The 22,685-nt window shown below is 50.1% G+C and overlaps 1 protein-coding gene across 4 annotated transcripts in view; it reads right to left on the reverse strand.

The window, feature by feature from the left end:
- The window catches only part of GMPR (guanosine monophosphate reductase), a 52,662-nt gene extending 30,969 nt beyond the window's left edge, over positions 1-21,693 (reverse strand). For all 4 annotated transcript variants that reach the window (XR_007463052.1, XM_049654866.1, XM_049654863.1 and 1 more), the window contains exons 1-4: positions 21,534-21,693; positions 12,221-12,340; positions 9,715-9,798; positions 6,672-6,845 (exon numbers count right to left, since the gene is read on the reverse strand). Coding sequence is in view for 3 of the 4 variants with exons in the window: in XM_049654866.1 (XP_049510823.1) it covers positions 6,672-6,845; positions 9,715-9,798; positions 12,221-12,340; positions 21,534-21,620 (465 nt within the window). In the remaining variant the exon portion in view is untranslated. The remainder of the gene's footprint in view (positions 1-6,671; positions 6,846-9,714; positions 9,799-12,220; positions 12,341-21,533) is intronic.
- Positions 21,694-22,685: the final 992 nt, after the last annotated feature.

Raw genomic sequence — 22,685 nt, forward strand, 5'->3', positions numbered from 1 at the left:
GAACTTTCCCACAGTATCCCATATAATGCCTTATGTAATACTTGGGACCACTGTTTCTTGAATGCTTATGATCTGCCAACCTGTTTGCAAGGTGCATATTATTTTCCACATTTTACAGATGAACCAACTGAAGTTCAGAGATATTATGGGAACTTATCCAAGTCTACACAGCTAGAATGTGCCAAATACAAGTCTGTGGTCTCTAAAGCCCTGCTCTGTCCATTGCTTCATTTTGTCTCCCTTGATTCAACTATATTCCTGTTGGAATTCAGTGAACTTAGTATAATATTGTGAACTTTCCATGTCGAAGTGCATACAAAAATAGCTTTTATTGAGGAAATACTTAAAAGAAGGAATTTCTTTTAAAAACAGCATTAAAATAAGAGGATTATAATCATAAAATAATAATATAACATTAAAATAATGTTTCAATATAAACAAATGTCCCCCTTTGTTTTATGATAATCTGAAGCAGTTTTTAAAAAAATAAAATTGGGGCGCCTGGGTGGCTCAGTCGGTTAAGCCTCCGACTTCAACTCAGGTCATGATCTCGCGGTCCGTGAGTTCGAGCCCCGCGTCGAGCTCTGGGCTGACGGCTCAGAGCCTGGAGCCTGTTTCAGATTCTGTGTCTCCCTCTCTCTCTGCCCCTCCCCCGTTCATGCTCTGTCTCTGTCTCAAAAATAAACAAACATTAAAAAAAATAATAATAAAATAAAATAAAATAAATAAAATAAAATAAAATAAGAATGGTTTCTGTATTGGGGTGCCTGGATGGCTCAGTCGGTTGAGTGTCCGACTCTTGACTTGCGCTCAGGTCATGATCTCAACAGTCATGAAATCGAGCCCTGTGTCAGGCTCTGCACTGACAGCCTGAAGCCTATTTGGGACTCTCTCTTTCTCCCCCTCCCCTATGCACGCTCTCTTTCTCTCTCTTTCTCTCTCTCTCTCTCTCTCTCTCTCAAAAATAAATAACATTAAAAAAAAAAAGAATGGTTTCTGTATATTGTTACTTTTTAAGACTTCAATGTGGTCAAATGTACATAACCTAAAATACTGTTTTTAGTTATTTTTAATTTTAGCTATTTTTAAGCAGACAATTCAGTGGCACTGAATACATTCACACTGCTGTGCAGACATTACCACCATCTGTTCCTACAACTTTTCATCATCCCAAACTGAAGGTGTGTACCTACTAGAAAATAACTTCTCGGGGCGCCTGGGTGGCTCCATCGATTAAGCGTCCGACTTCGGCTCAGGTCACGATCTCATGGTTCGTGAGTTCGAGCCCCGAGTCGGGCTCTGTGCTGACAGCTCGGAGCCTGGAACCTGCTTCCGGTTCTGGGTCTCCCTCTCTCTCTGCCCCAACCTACTCTCGTGCTCGCTCTCTCAAAAATAAACGTTAAAAAAATTTTTGAAATAAATAAGACAATAACTTCTCTACCCAGTTTTGACTGGCTCTTCTGAGGCCCTCTGCCAAGAAAAGTCCTTTCTCTAGGAGGAGATAAGGCAGGGGCCTGCAAAGAGCCGTAGGGCAGGTTTGGCCCATGGGGCCACAGCCTGCCAACTTCCCATAGAAGGTGATGGAATGCTGATGCCAGTACCTTCTCCCAAGCACTCGCACGTGTCTCTACACCTACCCGTGGAAGCAGGAATAGGAGATGCTACCAAGGCAATAACCATCTTTCATGGCACATTAAGCCGAGTTTGCTATGGGGCTCTCAGGCATCACCTGGATCCGAGGCCCTGCGTGGGCTTCCGCCACAGTTCCGGAAAGACGGCGAAAACGGGACATCCAGGCAACTCAGCCTGAGAGGTTATGGTCCGTCAGCCATGACCACTTCTCGTACTTCAACGAGTAAGGCTGCCCATGGCTGACAACCCGCAGGGAATTCTAAAGAGCGTCCGCCTCTTCGGGAAGAGGGACAGCTCAGGAGGTGACCGTGAGTGCCACCGCAAGAATGCAGACAGGTAACTGGGCCACTGGCCATGCACAGAAACGAGGAGGCTGTGCCCACGGCTACCTGGGCACCGGTCAACGGTGGCTAACGTGGCATTGTCCCGGGGCGTGCAGCTAGGTCTCCAGTCTACTCTGAACGGGTCAGGTGTCACAGACCTACCTCCTCCGGACAAAGTCAGAAAGAGGCACCAGCACAAAAGCATTTTTCAGCGGGCTTGGTTTCCGGCGGGCAGTGTGGTACAACCGGAAGATCTCAGGTCCCGGAGGCAGGCCGCTTGGCTCTGGACCCCGGGCTCACCTCGCACTGGCTGTGAGATCCTCAGAAAGTTCCCTAAGCTCTCTGAAATGGAGTTTCACGTCAGTAAGAGCAGGTGCTCGTAACCATGCTCCAAGATTTGACAGGATTCCAAGAGCAGGGTCTCATCCACACTCAGTGCCTTTTTCTACAGCACCCGGTAGGCATCATTCTCTTTCCTCTCTGGAAGCCACCAGGCAAATAAATGGCTCTAGGACTTACCACACCGTTCTAACAGCCAGCACTTCTACAGGACCCTTCTCTGCCAAAGTGTTCTAAAAATCCCTGCTTTTTCCCTCCTTACAAGTGGCAGGGAGTGCCTTAGCTGAAAGGCAAGGAAAAGGGGTGTGCACATAAATCCGGAATGCACAGGAAACAGGGAGCAACAGATAAGCCCTTGCTCTGAATGCACACATCCTGAACTGCCAGCTGCTACCAAGACCATTTCTTTTCTTTTTTTTTTATCTTTATTTATTTATTTTGAGAGAGGGAGAGTGCAAGCAGGGGAGGGGCAGAGAAAGAGAGAGAGAGGGAGGGAGAATCCCAAGCAGGCTCTGTGCTGTGAGCACAAAGCCTGACATGGGGCTCGATCTCACAAAGGGTGAGATCATGACCTGAGCTGAAATCAAGAGTCAGACCCTTAACTGACTGAGCCGTCCAGGCGCCCCTACCAAGACCATTTCTTCTTCGTTTCTTTTTTAATCTTTGTTTTGAGAGAGAGAGAGCACAAGCAGGGGAGGGGCAGAGACAGAGGCAGAGAGAATTCCAAACAGGCTCCGTGCTATGAGTGCACAGCCCAACACGGGGCTCGCTCTCATGAAGTGTCATGACCTGAGCTGAAGTCAAGAGTCGGACACTTAACCAACCGAGCCACCCAGGCACCCCTACCAAGACCGTTTCTGAGTACCTCTTCTGTTCACCGCATTGGGACGATCATAATGACGCTCAGCATCCATATTATAGACCCTTCAGTTCCAAAACCTTGGACAAATGGTAATGCGTCCAAAAGCCATGAGAGAAATTACACTTCCCCAAACCAAGGGTGTTAAGAGTCCTGGAGGTTTCCAAATGAATGGCAGATTTCAAGGGTCAGTGCGAGCAAAGAAGGCCTTAGAAATAACCATCTACCTTGCCAACGTCCCCCGTTCATTGCTGGGGAAACCAACAAGAACAATAAAAACACATCCCAGAGCCAACCGGCAGATGCTAAAGGGGCACTTGCTTGTGGCGGGTGCCCACAGGGCCGTGGGAACTCTGCGCCAGTCTCTCCCCCCCAGCCTCATCCCCATAGCAACCCTGGGGCTCTGTACTCATGACACTGCCCCTTCCCTTGTATTAGCAGCCTCCCTCCTCCTGCACGGCCCCTGTCCCCTTGTCTGCAACCCTGAGGGCTGGAACACGGTCTCTCTGGGCTCTACAGCAGGCAGCTTGCCTCAGCTGTCGGCAGGGCCAGCTGTGAGCTAAAACTCATAGCTAAAACTCACTGGAGCACAGGATAGAAAGCTCTCGGGCTCCAACTGATTTATTTGTTTTTTTAATGTTTATTTATTTTCGACAGAGAGAGAGAGACAGAGACAGAGTGCGGGCAGGGGAGGGGCAGAGAGAGAGAGAGAGAGAGAGAGAGGGAGACACAGAATCTGAAGGAGGCTCCAGGCTCCGAACCACCAACACAGAGCCCGACATGGGGCTCGAACTCAAGAACCTTGAGATCGTGAGCCGAGCCGAAGTCGGACACTTAACTGACCGAGCCACCCAGGAGCCCCCAACTGATTTCTGCAATCACTTATCCTTTTGAAAGAAGGGGCACATGTTTTCTCTGCCTTCTTAAAACAAAAACGAATAATCTTCCCATCCCACCTTCCGTTTTCTTCCCTATCAACCTTCCACGTCTACCTCAGTGCTCAGGGCATATGCCCCCAACGGTCCTCACAACCGACAAACAACTGTGTGTGAACCCCACGCTGTGTGACCCCCTCCGTCATTCTCCGGCTGTTATTATCCTCGACCTCCTTTCTGTCGGTGCAGAAAATGAGACTCAGAAGGTGAGGTGACTTCCCCAGGGTGGCTGAGCTCCCACCAACTCCAGGGGCACTCAGTTAGCGATTCTCAGGGTGTTACAACCGGCGGCAAAGTAGAGCAAGGGGGAGGGGCAAGGGAGACGTGTGGGAGACAGAATTACGGATTTGTTCCAGCAGGAACAGCATACCTGCCCTGCCGCTTCCATAAAACCATGCGGCTGCGTCTCCATATGCTACGGAGCAAAAGACGACACAAGAGCCATGCGGGCAGGGTTACCGCTTACACAAGGGGCAAAACCAGGCACGATTAAACAGTGTTAAGAAGAGATCAATGGTGGTGAGACCAGAGACATGCAAGGAAGGAAGAGATCACTAGAGTCCGGGGGGGTGGGGACAACCCTCTTGGGTGGGAGTAGGGGCTTCTGGGCGTAGGTTCAGTGGAAGGCTTGCTTAGGCTAGGACTATTTATGAAACACTCAGGTTCTAAGCACTTTTCTGTAGGTATGTCATATTTCACAATTTAAGGCAAGGATTACTAAAGACAAAGAAAGGGGAACCACTGAGTCGCCTTACTAAATCCGTGTCATTTCTCATGCCTGACCCTTCGGAACTCTCCTGCCAGTGGAGGTGAAGGACGACGTCCCAGGTTTATCAGTCGCTTCTATCCCCAGCGCAACTGACACACTGGAGGTGACCTGGAAAGATCTGGAACGATCTAGACCACATCACCACCTCAAAGCAGAAACCTAAGGAATGCCTGATCTTCTTCTCTCCACAAGGAATGAACAAAGCTCTCCTCAACACATATTTGTCACGCTCTTTCTCCTGCCACGCAGGTAGTGTTTCACAGAATCTACATTTACTACCCCATACTGTTTAGGGCTACCAGGTCTCAGCTGAAGGGCTGGGGCTTCCGCAGTCCCGGGAGTCCAGCCTTCTACTCGCTCTTGCGTGAGCAAAAGTTACCACCGATGGCTGTCACCACAGAAGAGCCTCAGGACACCAGATATTAGACACCAACAGACCCGGCTTCAAACCCCAGCTTAGCTGTTCCACATTGGTATGACCTTGTGAAAACTCCAAGTGTATGAGCAGATCAGAGCCTAAGATTCCTCATCTGGGATACATCTGGGATAGCAGTTCCCACTCTTAAACAGAAGAGAAAGAACAGATGTGAACTTTCTAAAACCTACTAGGTATTCAATAAGCAGTATTACCGTTATGGAAGAAAGCAATGACACCGCAGCACGATTAGGGAGGGTAAAATGAATTTTTCAGTCTCCCACCCAACTTCTCCTACTGTACTGCTGATCGACCTTGAGGCAACTCTTGATTATTTCTTCTCCTGTAATTGGAAAGCATGAAAATACACACTCAAAAATCCTTGTCAATTCTTAACAGATTTAACTCCACTAACAGAAATTATTCCTGGGTGCCAACTTCCTTACAATGCCGAGATACGAGGAGAAATAAAATTCAGAGTTTAAAACAACGGAGACACAGGGAAATTACCTAGTGGCCACTCTGTAATCGTCATGTTACCTAAGACAGTAAAGACACACACAATTACGACACAGATTTTCCAAAAGCCCAATTTTAACTCAAGAGCCTCCGGTCCCTTTTTCGGTCAATCCACCTTTGCCGGCAACCACAAACACACTTTCTGACCAGCGAAGGTGCTCCTAATTAGGAAGGGACACAAAAGACAGGCAAAGTCAAGAATAAGGGTCGTAGACAAAGCAATACTCCAACTGGCTGGCTACTGTTCCCATGAGGCACTTCAATTGCTCTGGTAGAATTTTCCACTGAAAAATTGGGAGAGGGGTACAGATGACCTAAAAAGGTTGCAACCTAACCCCAGGTTCATTGTTTTCATTTTTTTTTTTAATGTTATTTAGAGAAAGAGAGTGAGAAAGAGAGAGCATGCCCACGCAAGCAAGGAAGGGGAGAGAGAGAGGGACAGAGAGACTCTTAAGCAGGCTCCGCACTGTTAGTGTGGAGCCTGATGCGGGGCTCGAGCTCACGAACCACGAGATCACGGCCTGAGCTAAAATCAAGAGTCGGACGCTTCACCGACTGAGCCGCTCAGGCACCTCTCATTGTTCTCATTTTTTAAAAATAAACTCCTTAAGTAAAGAGGGTCACAGAGACCTTTGTTCAAGGGGCACACACGGTAAGAAACATTTGATAACATTTAGCAGAGATAAAAAGCCAACACCCTGTAACGCTGATCTGGATTTTACTTTTTATGGGGAGCCAGTCTGCAGACCTTCCATCGCCGCTGCCTCTTCGTGAGGATTCTCCACTCGTCTCCACAAGAAAGCACCCCCCCCCCCCCGCCCCGCACACAGAGCAAGCCTCTCTCTGCTCCCCCACCCGGAGAGCCCTCCACCATACCTACCATGATAGTGTGTTCTGGAAATCTGGCACGCACCAGCTTCACGAATTCCACAAAATGTTCTGAGTACCCGTTGGCCACGTCCAGGCAGATAAACTTGACCTGCGGCACGGCTTCCAAGACGCTGCTCATCTTTTCCAGGTCGCTCTTCCCGCTGCCCGAACTCACGGCTACGTGCTGTGGGACACGTGAGAAGCGCAAGGCCTGAGGAGTAAGTAGCATTCAAAGGCAGACCCTGCCCCCCCCCCCCCCCCCCCACTTGCCCATGCTGAGGACAGTGCAGTGACTCTTTGAGGTGTACCCAGGTCAAATATACACACGGCAGATCTGCTCAAAAAACACAACAGCAGGGGCGCCTGGGTGGCTCAGTCGGCTGGGCATCCGACTTCGGCTCAGGTCATGATCTCCCGGTTGGTGAGTTCGAGCCCCGCCTCAGGCTCTGTGCTGACTGCTCAGAGCCGGGAGCCTGCTTCGGATTCTGTGTCTCCCTCTCTCTCTGCCCCTCCCCTGATCATGCTCAGTCTCTCCCTCTCAATAATGAATAAATGTTTCAAAAAAAGAAAAAAAGAAACACAACAGCAGAGGTAAGGGAGACTCGTGATCCATTCATTAGGTTAACTACACTTTGCTTGAGTTACCTTTCCCCCCATTAAAGTGCATATATCCTTAACCTTGAACCTCGGCCACAGAATCTTCCAGTAAGTACATTTTTTTTTAAATGTTTATTTTTGAGAGAGAAAGCGCCAGTGGGGGAGAAGCACAGAGAGAGGGGGGCAGAGGATCCAAAGCAGGCTCCGCGCCTACAGCAGAGAGCCTGATTCGGGGCTCAAACTCACGAACTGCAAGATCACGGTCTGAGCTGAGATCAAAGTCGGGCGCCCACCCTACTGAGCCACCCAGGCGCCCCTCCGGTAACTACATTTCTAATTATTCAGGAAACCTAGTCCTTGGCTCTTCCTTGGTTTCTTCAAGCCGTGTGGAACTCTGAACCGTGGAGCTGCTGGTGTGAACTCTCTTCTAGGAGATGAGGAGAAGCAGAAGACTAAGACGTGGCCAGTCAACACAGGCTTCCTCCTGCTAAAGCTGCAGCCGTCACTGAGCATCTTGTTTAGCAAGCAGGAGGGAGGGGAAGGTGTCTCAAACTCCTCTGACAGAACTCCTTCCTCTCTCTTTTTCTCAAGTTTACGTATTTATTTTTAGAGAGGTGGGGGGAGGGTGGGGCAGACAGATGAAGAGAGAGAATCCCAAGCAGGCTCTACGCCGCCAGCCCAGAGCCCGACGTGGGGCTCGAACTCGCAAACCGTGAGATCACCTGAGCCGACGTTGGACACTTTCCCCACTGAGCCACCCAGGCGCCCCAACCTTCTTATTTTCATTTTTACTCCCAATACGATAATTTCACAAGATGCAAGTCGTAACCTACACAAAGAGCTCCAAGACTCGGGGTTCCTATTAAAAGGGAAAAACATCCAAATGGTGCAAGAACCCATGAGCCTAAAATGATCCTTCCCAGCCGCACCTGTCCCTGTTCACATCTGGAGCCCCTCGGGGAACACCCTCTTCCCCAACTTCTACAGCACCGACGCTCTCCAACCCACCCCCCTGCTCCTATGAAAATCTGCTCCTTGGGGAAAAAAAAAAAATTGTTTTTAGTCATTTATGCCTTAGTACCACTAAGCCACGGGATTGTGCCCGGAGTCGGCATCTCTCCTTTTATATTTTATGTCACTTCTCTAAAGCCAGAAGTCACAGATGGGGGACCTATCTGAATATCCTTTGTGGCTCCCCCCAAATCCCAACAATGTAGTGACAACCCAGATACTGAGCGTAAACAGCCCGGTCACTCGATACGTGTGTATTCTCGTTCTCTGCGTCGACACCCGTTTCCACTGCTCCCGCTGACATTCTGACCAGCTCCGGCCCCATCCATCCCTCCCACGAGAGCAAGGCTACCTTTCCCATTTTCCCTTTCGTTGCTGTTAAAGTCTGGCAAGTGAAACTCAACATTGGTTCATTTGTCTCCGTGTCACCGAGCATTTGACATTTTCCCCTTTTCAATTCGCCTTTTAATTTGGTGGTGGGGGGGGGCACGGAGGCAGAGTAGGAAGTCAAACGATCACAGTTGGTCACGAAGGTCAGGGTGCCAGCTTAGAACACGTTGCCAGAAACTCCCATACAGGAGTCAGAGGTATGACCAACAACAACAACAAAAAAAATCATTGCTCTCCGAACTCCCTACAGAGAAGGGAAGAAGGTGGCACAATTATAATTCATTCAAACACAACGTGGGGGAAAAAAATGAAAAGATCTGGCAGCAAGCCAGAATTATTGTATCGCCCAAACCACCTTCTCGCGAACCCACATCTCCATGCAGCACAGCCGGGGCCGGGAAAAAGAGAGCAGCGTAATAAGCTCAAAAGCAGCACCGTATGAAGTCATTTTCCAATCACACATGATCTGATCACAGGGGAGAGCGACTCCAATGCCAAGAGACTTCTCTGCTGGCACTGGCTCGGGATGTGCCGGGTGCCAAGTCATCAGGTGCGTTACATAATAATAGGGATTTTCCTTATTTTCAAACTGCCTTTTTTTTTTTAATAACAGCTTTATTGAGATATAATTACACACCTCACAGCTCACCCCGTCAGAGAGTGCAGTCCAAGAGTTTCTGGCACATTCAGAGTCACGCATCCGCCCTCACGATTTTAAAACACGTGTCACCCCAGAACCTCGGTCGCTCCCACACGCTTTAGCCCTCACCCTCAAATTCCCGCCCCCCGCCCGCCTTAGGCAACCACCAAAATCTACTTTGTCTCAGTAGGCTGGCCTGGTTTGCCATTTCATGTAAACAGACACAGATTTTCGTGCCCAGCTTTTTCCCTCGGCGGAATGTTCTGGAGGTTCAGGGGCCCACTACCGCCTCTCCCCAGAGCTCTAAGGACTCCGCATGTCTGTCTGCAGGTCAAATCCTCTCGACTACCCTGAAGTCTGTCTCCCCACCCCCTGCAAGCAGTGGAATGAATTTATAACCAGGGTGTAGTCTTACCGGCAGACATTCTGGGTGATTAGCAGCAAAGAGCTTCCATTCATCCAGGGCGTAGTGCTTATGAATTGCCGTAAACATGGAGTGCTAGGGAACAAAACAGCACCATCAGCGCAAGAAGTCAAATGAGTCAGCTCTCCTGCCTCCGTGTGGCAGGGGTGACCCCACAACACAGAAGCATTAGGCGTTCCTGACGTTCACGCCTGATTTGCTTTAAATATGCTAAGAGCCAAAAACAGACAAGGTGTGACCAGTGAAATCACAAAACCGAGTTTTCCATTCTAATCCGACGGGACAACACTGCCTTCCGGACTCAGGAGGCCCTGCCCGGAGGCCGGGGAGGGAGGGAAAGGGAAGAGTTCTCAGAACCCTGTCCAGACCCACCACCTGAGTCAGGCACAGAGCTGAGGACAGCAGCTGCCCTGCCCCTAAGGGTCGCCCGAGGGCCACCTGCTGCTTAAGCCAATCCAAAAGAACCTCAACTGACACCTGAAAGCTTTTCTTTGCGTTCATGATCTAAACATGTCTTGCTAAACACAGGCGGTTGTTGGTATTTTTGAGTGAGGGCGGGAAGGAGGAAATTCTGTAACTTACAATCCCCAATCTAGGACTATCAAGCCGATCCAACATCGACACTTTGCTCCCAAGCACTCTGCACACCATTTCGTGCCATTTACCCCCTCGAGCAACCTCATACAGTAATTCTGGCTTCGTGGACAGAAACGGAGCTTAAGGAATTTAACAGCTGCTTGGCCAAAGGGGGGCAAAGGCCCGAATCAAACGCCTATCTGACTGCAGAGCTTGGGTTCCTTCTCTGTCAGGACCCTCTCCTAACTTCCCTGGGTTGACTTCCCCATCTGCAATTTCCCATTCTAAAATTCCATGGCTTTATTAACTCACACTGTCTCAGTGGATCCTAGAAACAGAAAGCTCACAGTATCCACACATGGTTTCAGCGTATGCTATTTCACTGTATTCTCAGCGTACCTTGTCTCAAGAATGGTGAGTCCTTCCTTCCTGTCAAAACGGGCAGGGCACAGCAGGCTCTAAGTTCTTCAAGGACTAGTAATCTGATAATTAATCAGGATTACTCATTGCTCCCTGATCCCACCCACTTTTATACTAATACATAATTCATTAGTAGCAATGGCTGATCACAGAGCAGGGCAAGGAAAAGACAAGGAGGAAAAAAAAAAACAAAAAACAAAAACAAATTCCTTTAGCAATGAATTCACTAGCCTCCGGGTCGAAACTCGGTGGGGGCTGAATAGAACTGATCACGGAGTCAGACGGACCATCCCCGATTCCACTTTCCGAATTCATAATTTGTTTGAAAATCTTCCTTCTAATCACTGGCTAATAATGAATCCTAACACCTCCTGAGGTTTGGCTTGCTGCCCACAGCGAGAAGCTCTTTCAACTAATTGGATTTATCTTTTCCCTTGGCAGGCATTATCAATGGAAATAGACACACACACTCTGTGCACGTCGGAAGCAAACATTTCACATCTCAGATGAATAAGGTGTGTTGCATCTCAGACGTAGCTGCGTGGGACAAAGGTCCTGCCCACAAATGGCTTTTCTTTTATTTTTCCCAAGGCCTGGCTACTAACTATTCCCCTTATAGGAGATGAGACTAGTTAACTGGCTAAGCTGGACCTTGTGTGGTTAGGTCTGTTAGGTTGTTACCTGTCCGTGTGAGTTGGGAGGCAAATCCCTTATTTAGGAGTCAGTCTGGGTTTGAATCTTGGCTCTGTCTCTACCCGACTGGATGCCCTGAGCCAAGTGACCTCTCCTCTTCCTCTCTGCCTCAGTTTCCTCGTCAGGAAAAGGAACACACAGGGAGGAGCTGTCACAACATTACACACGTTGTATCCACTGGCTGGCACATCAGTGCCCCATAAATGTTTCGTACATAATTAGGTAATAAACGCTATTGCACAGACTGCATACAAAGGCGGGTCTGCCCTAATTTATTTTATTTTTGTAAATATTTACTTATTTTCGGGAGAGCACAAGCTGGGGAGGGGCAGAGGGAGAGGGGACAGAGGATCCTAAGCGGGCTCTGCGCTGACAGGCTGACAGCAGAGAGCCCCATGTGGGGCTTGGACTCATGAACTGTGAGATCGTGACCAGAGCCGAAGTCAAGACGCTCAACCAACTGAGCCACCCAGGTGCCCCCCGCCTTAATTTTAAAGGCAAGGTCACTCTTCTATAACACGACACTGGTCTCACTTGACAGTATCTCTAGTTTCTAAAACTACCAGGAGCATTTTCAAGGAAGAAACGGGTGCAGACCTAAGCCATCTCCTTGAACGCCAAGTCCAGACTCTGTCTTCTGACGGAAAAGAAAAGAAGTACCTCCCAGCAGCCATCAGACTCAGAACCGAACAGTTCGGCCACAGTAAATGATCCGGAATGTCTCACTTTTCTCCTCTTCTTTGTGTCTGAGTGAGTCCGGACTGGGCTCCTGACCACCTGTCCAGGGTGAGCAGTAGAGTCATCCTACCTGTGACATCACTGCTGCCATCTCGAATGTCCCCACGGTGTCCATGTTGGCCACAATGATGGGGATCCCCGAGTAGGTCTGCTTCGAGTTCCGAAACGTGAAGGTACGCTCAAGATCCACCTAATTGGCAAAAAGGGAAACAGAAACGATGTGCTCTTCAAGTGATCCGTGAAGAACTTCTAGAGTTTGGAGCAAGGGCGAACAACAAAAAGCAAGTGCATGTCCCTCGGTCCGTTGGTGTCTTAGGGGCTGAGCCACGTGCCCCCAAAACAGGAGGGCTCCTGAGGAGTCAGAGTAACAGGTGGTCACCCAGGGGCAAAGCCAACGCAGTACAAGGCACTGGTGGCCCGCCATCGATCCAAACTCCAGAATCGGAAGCTCTCTCCTTCAGCTTTGCTCCCAACCCACGGCCTGCCACCTTCCGCCCCCAGCCCCATCCATCCTGGCCCTAAACACCCACGCGTATGCTACATTTCCCCACTTCAGGGCACCGGAGGGACCATTCCCCTTCTGGGAAAATCCGCTCCACCCTTCCCTGCCAGGCATGACTTTCCCTTTAATTCTCACCCACGGGGAGAAGCAGACACTCCAGATTCACCCGCAACGAGCTGCAAACCATGAATCCCTTAACCTGTCAACCTTCTCAGCTTGCTTTGTAATTCTGAGCATCCTTCAAAGAGCTGAGAGGAAGTACAGGGAGCCAGGTGTCTAAGCAAACACACACTTGTTCCTTTGACGCGCAAATGGTGGAGGGAGGGCCCTCCAATTCTCCTGTCACTCCAACTTCGGGGCGTCGTCCTGTCTAACCCAGCCCCAGCGGTCGGGGATCCAGGACAGGTAAGCCAGGATGGTGGGCGCAGCCAAAGTCTGCTAGGCACGCGCCAAGAGCTAACAGAGTCAGAACCCCTTCTTTGTCCCAGGCAGATCTGAGACCTGCCTGCTCACAGGTTTATTCTTCACCCTTTTCCCGCCCCCCCCCCTTACCCCAGGGAAGGTCCCCCCCCCCCCCCGAAGGCTCCGCTGCCCAGGCTGGTTTCTGGCTGGGTTCAGCCAATGGAGAAACTGAGTGGGAAAGTGCAGGACCGTGCGGGACAAGGGAGGAGGGCCTGTATGCAGTCAGCGCCGTTCTCCCAGAACGCCTCGCCTCTGCCTCGGCCTGCGTGGCCTCGGTTCCAGCTGTCAGGGAGTGATCCCAGGAACATCACCTCCTCCCCTTCCGAAGCCCCTTTTCACTGTTGCCAATCCCTAGGGTGCCTCCACATCTCACGCGGCATCTCAGCTGAGTTCGGATATCTTGCGTTATATTTCCTGTTGTACCTACTCAGCACTGTTTGTCCCCTGGGCTGGACCGTGAGGGACCCAGGATCATCCTGAAAGCAGGTGCTTCCCCAGGAGAACTGGCAGGAGACACACAGGGGTGGATCTCTGGTCTCTGAAGTAATTTCAACCTACATTAATCCTGGATAGATCACCAATAATATATACATATATGAATAGATCAGCCATTAATCATTGAATAGATCAGCAATAATCATTCCTTACCACTGTTGGTCTAGTTCCTTCTCTTTTCATTTGAGGCAACTTTTTTTTAAGTTTACTCGTTTACTGAGAGAGAGAGAGAGAGAGAGAGAGAGAGAGAACAAGTAGGGGAGGGGAAGAGAGAGGGGAGAGAGAATCCCAAGCAGGCTCTGCATTGTCAGCACAGAGTCCAGTGTGGGGCTCGAACTCACAAACCAGGAGATCGTGACCTGCGCTGAAACCAAGAGTCTGACGCTTAACTGCTTAACCGACGGAGCCCCCCAGGTGTCCGTCCCTAAGGCAACTTTCACTTTGCGATCAACATGTCAAAAAACACCATGGGACACGTCACTTGGCCTTCCGTGCTTGCTCTCTACACAGCTCCCAGAAGGCTTCCTGGGTGAATGGTGTCCTATGTCTGCACCGGCCTTAAACAGCAAAGCTGAGGGGAAATGAGACGCAGGAACTTCCTGACAGGTGAGGTAGCTTATGGCTTTCTCTACTTCCTTCATTATGACCCTTGGCTGGACTTCAGCGGAGCAAGTTAGATCTACATTCTGAGAGATAACCGAAGGGGTCTAATCAATTGCAACCCTCTGTGCTAAAGGCACTCCACCATTCTGGCTTGGCAGGCTTAAAATAATCCGAATTCCTTGGTCTCAAATCACTCATACTCCTCCCAAGACGCACGGGGAGGGCAGCCACACTCTGAACCCAGCTGAGCTCGCAGTGGGCTTTTCTCAGCACCCCAAAACCTAGCAGCAGTATGGAAAAAACAGAGCCCTCCTTGGAAAAAGATCAGCCTTGACGGTGAACTCCTGCTCTTATTTTTCGTCTTCCTATGGTAGATTCCATGCGATCCTTAATTCTAGGAATGAGAAATAAAACTGTCTTCCCCAAGTAAAAATAAACTATTGGGAGTACATATGGGGAGTACAAAATAAAAAGCCTCTGCAGAGCGAAGGAAACAATCAACAAAACTAAAAGGCGACCTAGGGAATGGAAGAAGAGATTTGCAAGTGACATATTCGATAAAGGGTTAGTATCCAAAATCCATAAAGAACTTATACAACCCGACACCCGAACAATGAATAATCCAATTAAAAATGGGCAGAGCACCCGAATAGACATTTTCCTAAAGAAGACATACGGATGGCCGAGAGACACATGAAAAGATGCTCATCATCGCTCACTATCAGGGAAATACAAATCAGAACTACAATGAGATATCGCCTCACACCTGTCAGAAAGGCTAAACTGGAAAAGACAAGAAACAACAGATGTTGGTGAGGATGTGGAGAAAGAGGAACCCTCCTGCACTGCTGGTGGGAATGTGACCGGGTGCAGCCACTCTGGAAAACAGTGAGGAGCTGCCTCAAAAAGCTAAAAATAGAACCACCCAAGATTCAGCAATTGCACTGTTGAGTATTTACCCCAAAAAATACAAAAACACTAATTCAAAGGGATACCCGCACCCCAGTGTTTGCAACAGTGGTATTTACAACAGCCAAACTATGGAAACAGCCCGACCGCCCCTCAGCTGATGAATGGACAAAGAAGATGTGGTTTATACACACAAGGGAATATTATTCAGCCGTATAAAAGAACGAAATCTTGCCATGTGCAACAACATGGATGGAGCTGAGTGAAATAAGACAGTAAGAGAAAGACAAATACCATATGATTTCACTCATATGAGGAATTTAAGAAACAAAACAAATGAACAAAGGAAAATGGGAGAGAGAGAGAGAGAGCGGCAAACCAAGAAACAGACTCTTAACTCTGGAGAACAAACTGATGGTTCCCAGAGGGGAGGCGGGAGGGGGGATGGGTTAAACAGGTGATGGGGGTTAAGAATCCACTTGCTATGATGAGCACCAGGTGATGCATGGGATTGTTGAATTACCGTATTGTACCTCTGAAACTAATATTATGAATTTTTAAAATTTTTTTTAATGTTTATTTTATTTTTGAGAGAGAGAACTGTCAGCACAGAGCCCAAGGCAGGGCTCGAACTCACAAACCACGAGACCATGACCTGAGCTGAAGTCAGGTGCTCAACTGAGCTACCCAGGCACCCCTAAATAATGTTTTAACTAATCTTCCCTGATCTTACCCACACAAACAAAAAGACACACACACCCCCCAAAATACACCTGTTGTTCACTAAAAGAAATAGATATTTTAAATATTCCAGCCTCCTGGGAACAAAACTTGGTATTTAATCTGCCACAGCTGGTCAATGTACCAACTACAGCACCTCCAAATTCCCACTGTGCTAAGCCTGATTTGTAAGGGAACACAGAGTAATGAACTATCCCTCCCCCACCTCAAAAATGCATGTTTCTCCTGCCCTTTAAACACACCTTCATCGAAGTCAGTCCCACAGCCCAACATTTGGGGGCCAAAAGCACGAATGGAGGGGCACCCGGGTGGCTCCGTCGGTTAAGCATCCGACTTCAGCTCAGGTCAGGTTCTCGTGGTTTGTGAGTTCGAGCCCCGCGTCGGGCTCCGTGCTGACAACTCAGAGCCTGGGGCCTGCTTCGGATTCTGCGTCTCCCTCTCTCTCTCCCCCTCCCCTGCTCATGCTCTGTGTCTCTCACTCTCAAAGATGAATAAACGTTAAAAAAAATTAAAAAAAAAAAAGGCACGAATGGAGACCCACCTACCACATTCCTAAATATCTCAACGTTATGATCGAGCTGACAGGCTTCTACATAAGCATAAGCCTTCTACACTGTGTCCTATCCTCCAACCTTGACAAACATTAATGACCTGGAAAGTACCAGAACATCGTGTCATGGGGAGCGAGCCCCTGGCCTCCGGTCCACACCCTCTTCTCGTCCCACCCAAATCTTGATGTGCACACACAGACCCCCCCAGTCTGCACACGAAGCTCCTTGCACACACACATCCATTCTCACAAACAGCTGCTGCCTGGCCACTGCCTGAGGTTCGAGTTGAGCACACCTGCATCACGGCAGGTCCCTGGGAAAAAGCCTGGGAAGGGGCCCTTCCTCGCAAGCCTTGGAATTAGCCTGCAGTCATCTGGGCAAGGAAATCCAGGACTGAGTCCCTGGAACACAGCCTTCATGAAAAGGCATGGCCCCCTGGCCCTGTCCAGTGAGGAGGGTATAAGGGAGCAGAGGTGGGGTGTGGGGCAGGGCCCCTTTTGCCTAGATCTATAGGTGGTACTGTTTAAGCAATGTTCTTATTAAATAAAGGATCCATTACCCGTCTCACCTATAAATGGTAAGTCTATAGGGACAATCCCTCTTTTTTTTTTTTAATTTTTTTTCAACGTTTTTTATTTATTTTGGGACAGAGAGAGACAGAGCATGAACGGGGAAGGGGCAGAGAGAGAGGGAGACACAGAATCGGAAACAGGCTCCAGGCTCCAGGCTCCGAGCCATCAGCCCAGAGCCTGACGCGGGGCTCGAACTCACAGACCGCGAGATCGTGACCTGGCTGAAGTCGGACGCTTAACCGACTGCGCCACCCAGGCACCCCATTATCTTTTTTTTTTTAACGTTTATTCATTTTTGAGAGACAGAGAGACAGAGTGCGAGCGGGGGAGGGGCAGAGAGAGAGACACACACAGAATCCAAAGCAGGCTCCAGGCCCTGAGCTGAAGCACAGAGCCCGACGCGGGGCTCGAACTCACGAACCACAAGAACCTGACCTGAGCTGAAGTCGGATGCTTAACCGACGGAGCCACCCAGGCACCCCCCCTCTTATCTTTATAGTTCTAGAGAGTGGCTTCAAAAGTGTGGAATAAATTAATGTCTGACCAAGAAGTAAGAATGGTATTGTACCTTGGCCCCCAGCCCTTCTCGGGGCAATGCTTGGTGAGCCCCAGCCCAGCTCTGTGGATGAGTTCTGTCCCTTGCAGCCTTCGCCACCAGCTGCCAGGATTTCGAGAAGCTCGGGCGGCTGTACATTACCAGACAGCCGGGGGGTTCTCCAAATGGAAAAGACCCCAGCGGTTAGCCCAGCGTCTGTGTGCACACGAGAATCAGCACAGGAGGATTTCCAAAACACATACGCTCAAGCCGCTCCAAACTTACTGAGAACCTTTGTGCTGGAGACAGTATGTGTATTTTGGAGTGTCTCCTTAGGTGATTCTGAAGCATCCATTAAGAACAATTCTGGGGCGCCTGGGTGGCGCAGTCGGTTAAGCGTCCGACTTCAGCCAGGTCACGATCTCGCGGTCCGTGAGTTCGAGCCCCGCGTCAGGCTCTGGGCTGATGGCTCGGAGCCTGGAGCCTGCTTCCGATTCTGTGTCTCCCTCTCTCTCTGCCCCTCCCCCGTTCATGCTCTGTCTCTCTCTGTCCCAAAAATAAATTAAAAACGTTGAAAAAAAAAATTAAAAAAAAAAAAAAAAAAACAAAAAAAAAAAAAAAACAATTCTACTCACACCCTCTAATTCATAGAGGCTGCTATGGTTTGAGCTGTGTCTCCAGAAAAGATAAAAGATCTGTAATAAGGTCTTCGCCGACAATCAAGGTAAGATGAGGTCAGCCCAACAGGGCCCCATCCCAACATGACTGGTGTTCTCAAAATGGGAAAATTTGGACACAGACACACACAGAGGGAGATGTAAAGATGTAAGGCAGAGATAGGAACTATGCATCTATGAGCCAAGAAACACCCAAGATTGTGTGTAAACAACCAGAAAAATAGGAGAGAGAAATGTTACAGACTCTCCCTCACAGCACTCAGAAGGATCCAGCCCATGGACATTCTGATCTGGGGCTCCTCGCCTCCTGGACAGGGAGACAATACATTTCTATTGTGTAAGCCACCTCTTTTTCTGGTACTTTGTTACAGCTGCCCTGTGAAACTAACATAGCGCCAAGGTACTGAAGTATACAGTGCACAGCCTGAGCTAAAATTCAGGTCAGCTTGCTCCCAGCCAAATATCCTCTCCACTGCCGTGCTCTGATCCCCTGCGGGCCAACGTGCAGTGGACCCCTGAGGGTTGACCAGACCTTTCTGGAGCCGATCTGCCTCTCTCCCTGGACCACTGGCGAAAAAAATCACTAGAGAGTTTTAAAAGAAGACTGAATTCTCATTGTGTCGTGTCTTCTCTGTCCTCGGACAAGTGGCCAATTCTCTACTGCAAATTTCCTCATGGCCTCACTTCCAAAGTTATGGCTGTTAGTAAATTTGTTTTTTGTTCTTTTTTTTTAAATCTTACCCTAGCTTAAGGGCTCAGGTGGGACATCAGAGCCAGAAATGGGTTCTCAGGAAGAACTGCTCAGGGAGTCAAGGAATGTCTGGATGTCCCCAGTGCATCAGATAAAGCCAAAGTTTGTGCTTACACGTGACTTCCTTTGAATGGATTCCCCAACCGTCCTCAAGGAGCCCTGTGGGACTTTATTCTCCTGTACCAGGGGCTTGTGAAGATGTGTGTAAATGCAAAGAGTGGACAGCTGAGAGATGACTGCCCGTCTGGCACAATCACAGGAAGGCCACCTGGGCCACCTCCACCTGGACCCTTTGCCGCTGGGAGCTGACCTCAACTTCATTTTATGTTTATATTTGCGGAAATGCCCTTACCGGAATACTAGAACATCTAAGTGGGTGATCATTCTGCCTCTCTCTCCATTTTCTGCTCACTGGCTGATATCCAACACCAGGCCTGGCTCTTAGCAAAAAACCGTCGCTGTGATAAATCTCGTCAAGAGTCGAAACTCCCTTCCCAGAGCCAGACTCTGCTCTTACAGGGTATGTTTTCTCTCCTGGCTCCACTCAGCTCTGCTCTCTGGTTAGGCTCAAAGACTTACCACTTTCAAATTTGTTTTCAATTTGCATGCAGGGGGGCACACATTTTTAGGCTTATATCTGATGGCACAACGAAAAGTTTTTAACTGCCTGTAAGACATTTCAGGCGTCCACAAGCAAACTGAGAAAACACTGAGAGGGGATTGGAAGCCTGCTTAGATCTAGGGCTAACTAGATCCCTCAACATCAACTAAAGCAGGCAGATTATGGGACACAATCAGCCAGGCACCTACACTATTAGGGGAACCAACTGGAAAGGCAATCCAGTTAACTTAGGTTTCCATGCCCAGAGCTGGCAAACTCCCACAGAAACGGAACTGTGAAAACATTTCCCAAGGGCACAGAGTTCTCACTGCAATGTGGACACGTAGATTGCAAGGTGCCGTTGGAAGCTGGGACATTAATAGTTTCAGTCGGCTCAAAGTATGAAACCAGATGATGCAGGACATCATACTATTCTCTGGAAAAGAGTAATTCATTCTATTACCTAAATTCTACATGTTCTACCTTCTCCAGATCCTTTCTGGCTCAGAAAATACGTACAATATATCCTTGTTTTAAACACCCACTTGGCTTAGTAAGTTTCTCTCTCCTAAGTGGATTCTGAACAAATACTGAAAGAATGTTGAGGCCACCTCTTTATCTGTCTGCCCAGAAGCCCCACCTCCTGTCTTGTTCTGGCCTTAGGCAGTGGCTACCTATCACCCACACCATTTGTTTTTCTTTCAAAAGTCGGCCACTCTTTTAGCACCTTTAAGGACAAGAGGAAGGACAAGAAGAGGGTGGTCCCATCTAGGGTGATAAGGGCTAACCATTCCCGGCCTCCTGCAGTCCGGTCCAGACCCACCCTCTCCGGGTCTCTGGGTCCGGCTGCCAACCCTCCTGCTTGAGGTGTCTTGTTCTGGTCACCGGCTAAAACAGGACACGTCTTTAATCCAAACAAGCCCTCGGCTGGCAACACCAGGCGCTGCGGTTGGGCCCGGGCACAGGCACAGGCGGGCAGCAGAGTTCTTGCAAGAGGATTTATTTATGGTCTCCTGGAGTGGAGCCTTTGGAAGAGTGTGCTGGCTTGGCCTCCTCCTGTTTACTCCTGCGGACCCCACCTCCACATGGAATCACTTCCTCACCTCCTTCTCCAGCTCTCAGAAGCCAGGCAAAGCCACGGTCACCAGCACACCCTCCTCCAGGGGACTCCTTCCGTGCAACTAGTTTATCCTTCAGGCTGTGACCTTCCTCAGCCCCAACCGGGGCAGCACCTTCCCTCTCACTCGGGGCCACAGCCAGTCTTCGATCTCATGGACGCAGAACCAGCCAAACTGCCCAGGGGGTCCAATCTGCCTCTCACCCTCGCACCTGTGCTGGGGTGTTTTCTGCCTCCCTACAGCTGTCCAGTAAGTAGAGTGGCGCCAGGCACGCGTCCCCAGCCTCACTCCCAGCAAGGTCACTGAAACGTGGAAAGTAAACCCTGAACTTTTGCCGCTCTGGAATCTGCCTGTTTTTCAGGCATTTTTTAAAAAAAAATTCCATTGCTGGAGCTGATACTAACGCAGCAGTCGGTTCTCCGCACTAAGAGACAATGCCAAAATCACAAAGCTCTTGGTCGCTGTCGTCCTCTCCTTTACACTTGGGCTCCACTCTTGTCATTTCTGCCCTACGTGCACCCCTCCAGCCACCCTCCCATTCTTTCTAAATCGGCTGGCCACTTGATCTTTGTTCCTCTGTGGTCTAGTCTACTGTGTACTCCCCCCAGCCCACTCAGCCGGACGTATTTAGAATTTTACGCCGGAGCTGGGTCCCTTAAAGACACCTCAAGTCCTGGCGGGGAACCAGCCGGCTCTCCCCTCTCTCGGCAGATGGGGAGGGCCAAGGGGGTCAGCCTCCCATCCACCAAGAGACACACGGAAAAGCCGGCTGGGTTAGCACATCCCTCCTCCTCCCACCGTCCTCCCCCACCCCAGCTACGCGGAAAACAAATCCCACCCTCACTGCGGCTTTCGAAGGGGCCCACCTCGGCTCGGCTCCTGAGGCTGCTTCGCTTGGGTCGGAGCAGGACATCCTTAAAGTCCAGCTTCAGATCTGCATCTATGCGGGGCATGGTGCAGATCCGCGCGCTGAGGCAAGCCCGGCTAGAGCTGGCAGCTCCTTCCTGCAGCTCGGGCGCCGGGCGGTGGGGGGGGCGGCCCGGGCGGGGGGAGGGAGGCGGGGCGGGGCGCGGGGGCGGGGCCGGAGGCGGGGCATGGGCTGTGGGCGGGGCGAAAGGAGGGGCGGGGCGATGGGCGGGGAGGGGGCGGGGCTTCCCGCGTGTGGCCGCTAGCCGACCAAGGGGCGCGCACCTTGCGCCCTTAAGGCCCCGCGAAGCGGCAGTCGCGCTCCACCCACCCGCGCGCTCCCTGGGCCCGCCCCGCCCCCGCTCTGGGCAGTGGTGGAGGGGGTGGGGGAGGGGGATGGCGGGGTAGGGACAGACCCGTGGCTCGCAAGTTGGCCGGCGTGACATTTTTAACAAACCTTCCTCGCTCCCGCTTACAGACTTGTTGGTTGCGGTGACCGAACTGGCCGGGGTCGGTCGGGGAGGCCGGGGGAATGCGCATCGTCACGTGGGTCACCGAGGTCTCCCCTCCCCCCACCCCCATAGGGAGGAGACTTGGCCTGTGACTGCCTCCCTTGAGGGAAAAGGCCGCTCCTGGGAGGTTTTGCTGCTTTCTCTAATTTCAAGCCCTATGTGCCCATCAAGTGCTGAGTCAGACCTCTGGCATGCCAAAAGAATAAATCCTGGGGAAGTTGGATAGAATTAAGGAGAAGATTGTGGGCAGGTAAATCTATTTGGCGACCCCGGGGATGAGGCCATTTTTTTGTATCCCCTTTGGATGTCAAGGGTATGTTTGTTAGAATAAAAGCGGCGAAGTGTCTAGTCAGTGCAGATCCTGGACTTTGAGGGACCTGACTCCCCTCTGAGGGTTGCCTGTCATGTCAGTTTATTTTTAACTCACTTGTTGACTTGACTGCCGGGAGCCTTTATTGTACATTAAGGATGTGCTTAAATGCTAGGCCTGCACCTTCTGAGTCATTCAGAACAACCCACTGAAGAGGGAACCACTTTGCAGATAAGGCAAATGAGGATCACATTAAGGAAATGACTTGCCCATGGTGGCCTTAAAGTTAA

Source organism: Panthera uncia (genome assembly GCF_023721935.1).
Source record: "Panthera uncia isolate 11264 chromosome B2 unlocalized genomic scaffold, Puncia_PCG_1.0 HiC_scaffold_25, whole genome shotgun sequence".
NCBI classification, from domain to species: domain Eukaryota; kingdom Metazoa; phylum Chordata; class Mammalia; order Carnivora; family Felidae; genus Panthera; species Panthera uncia.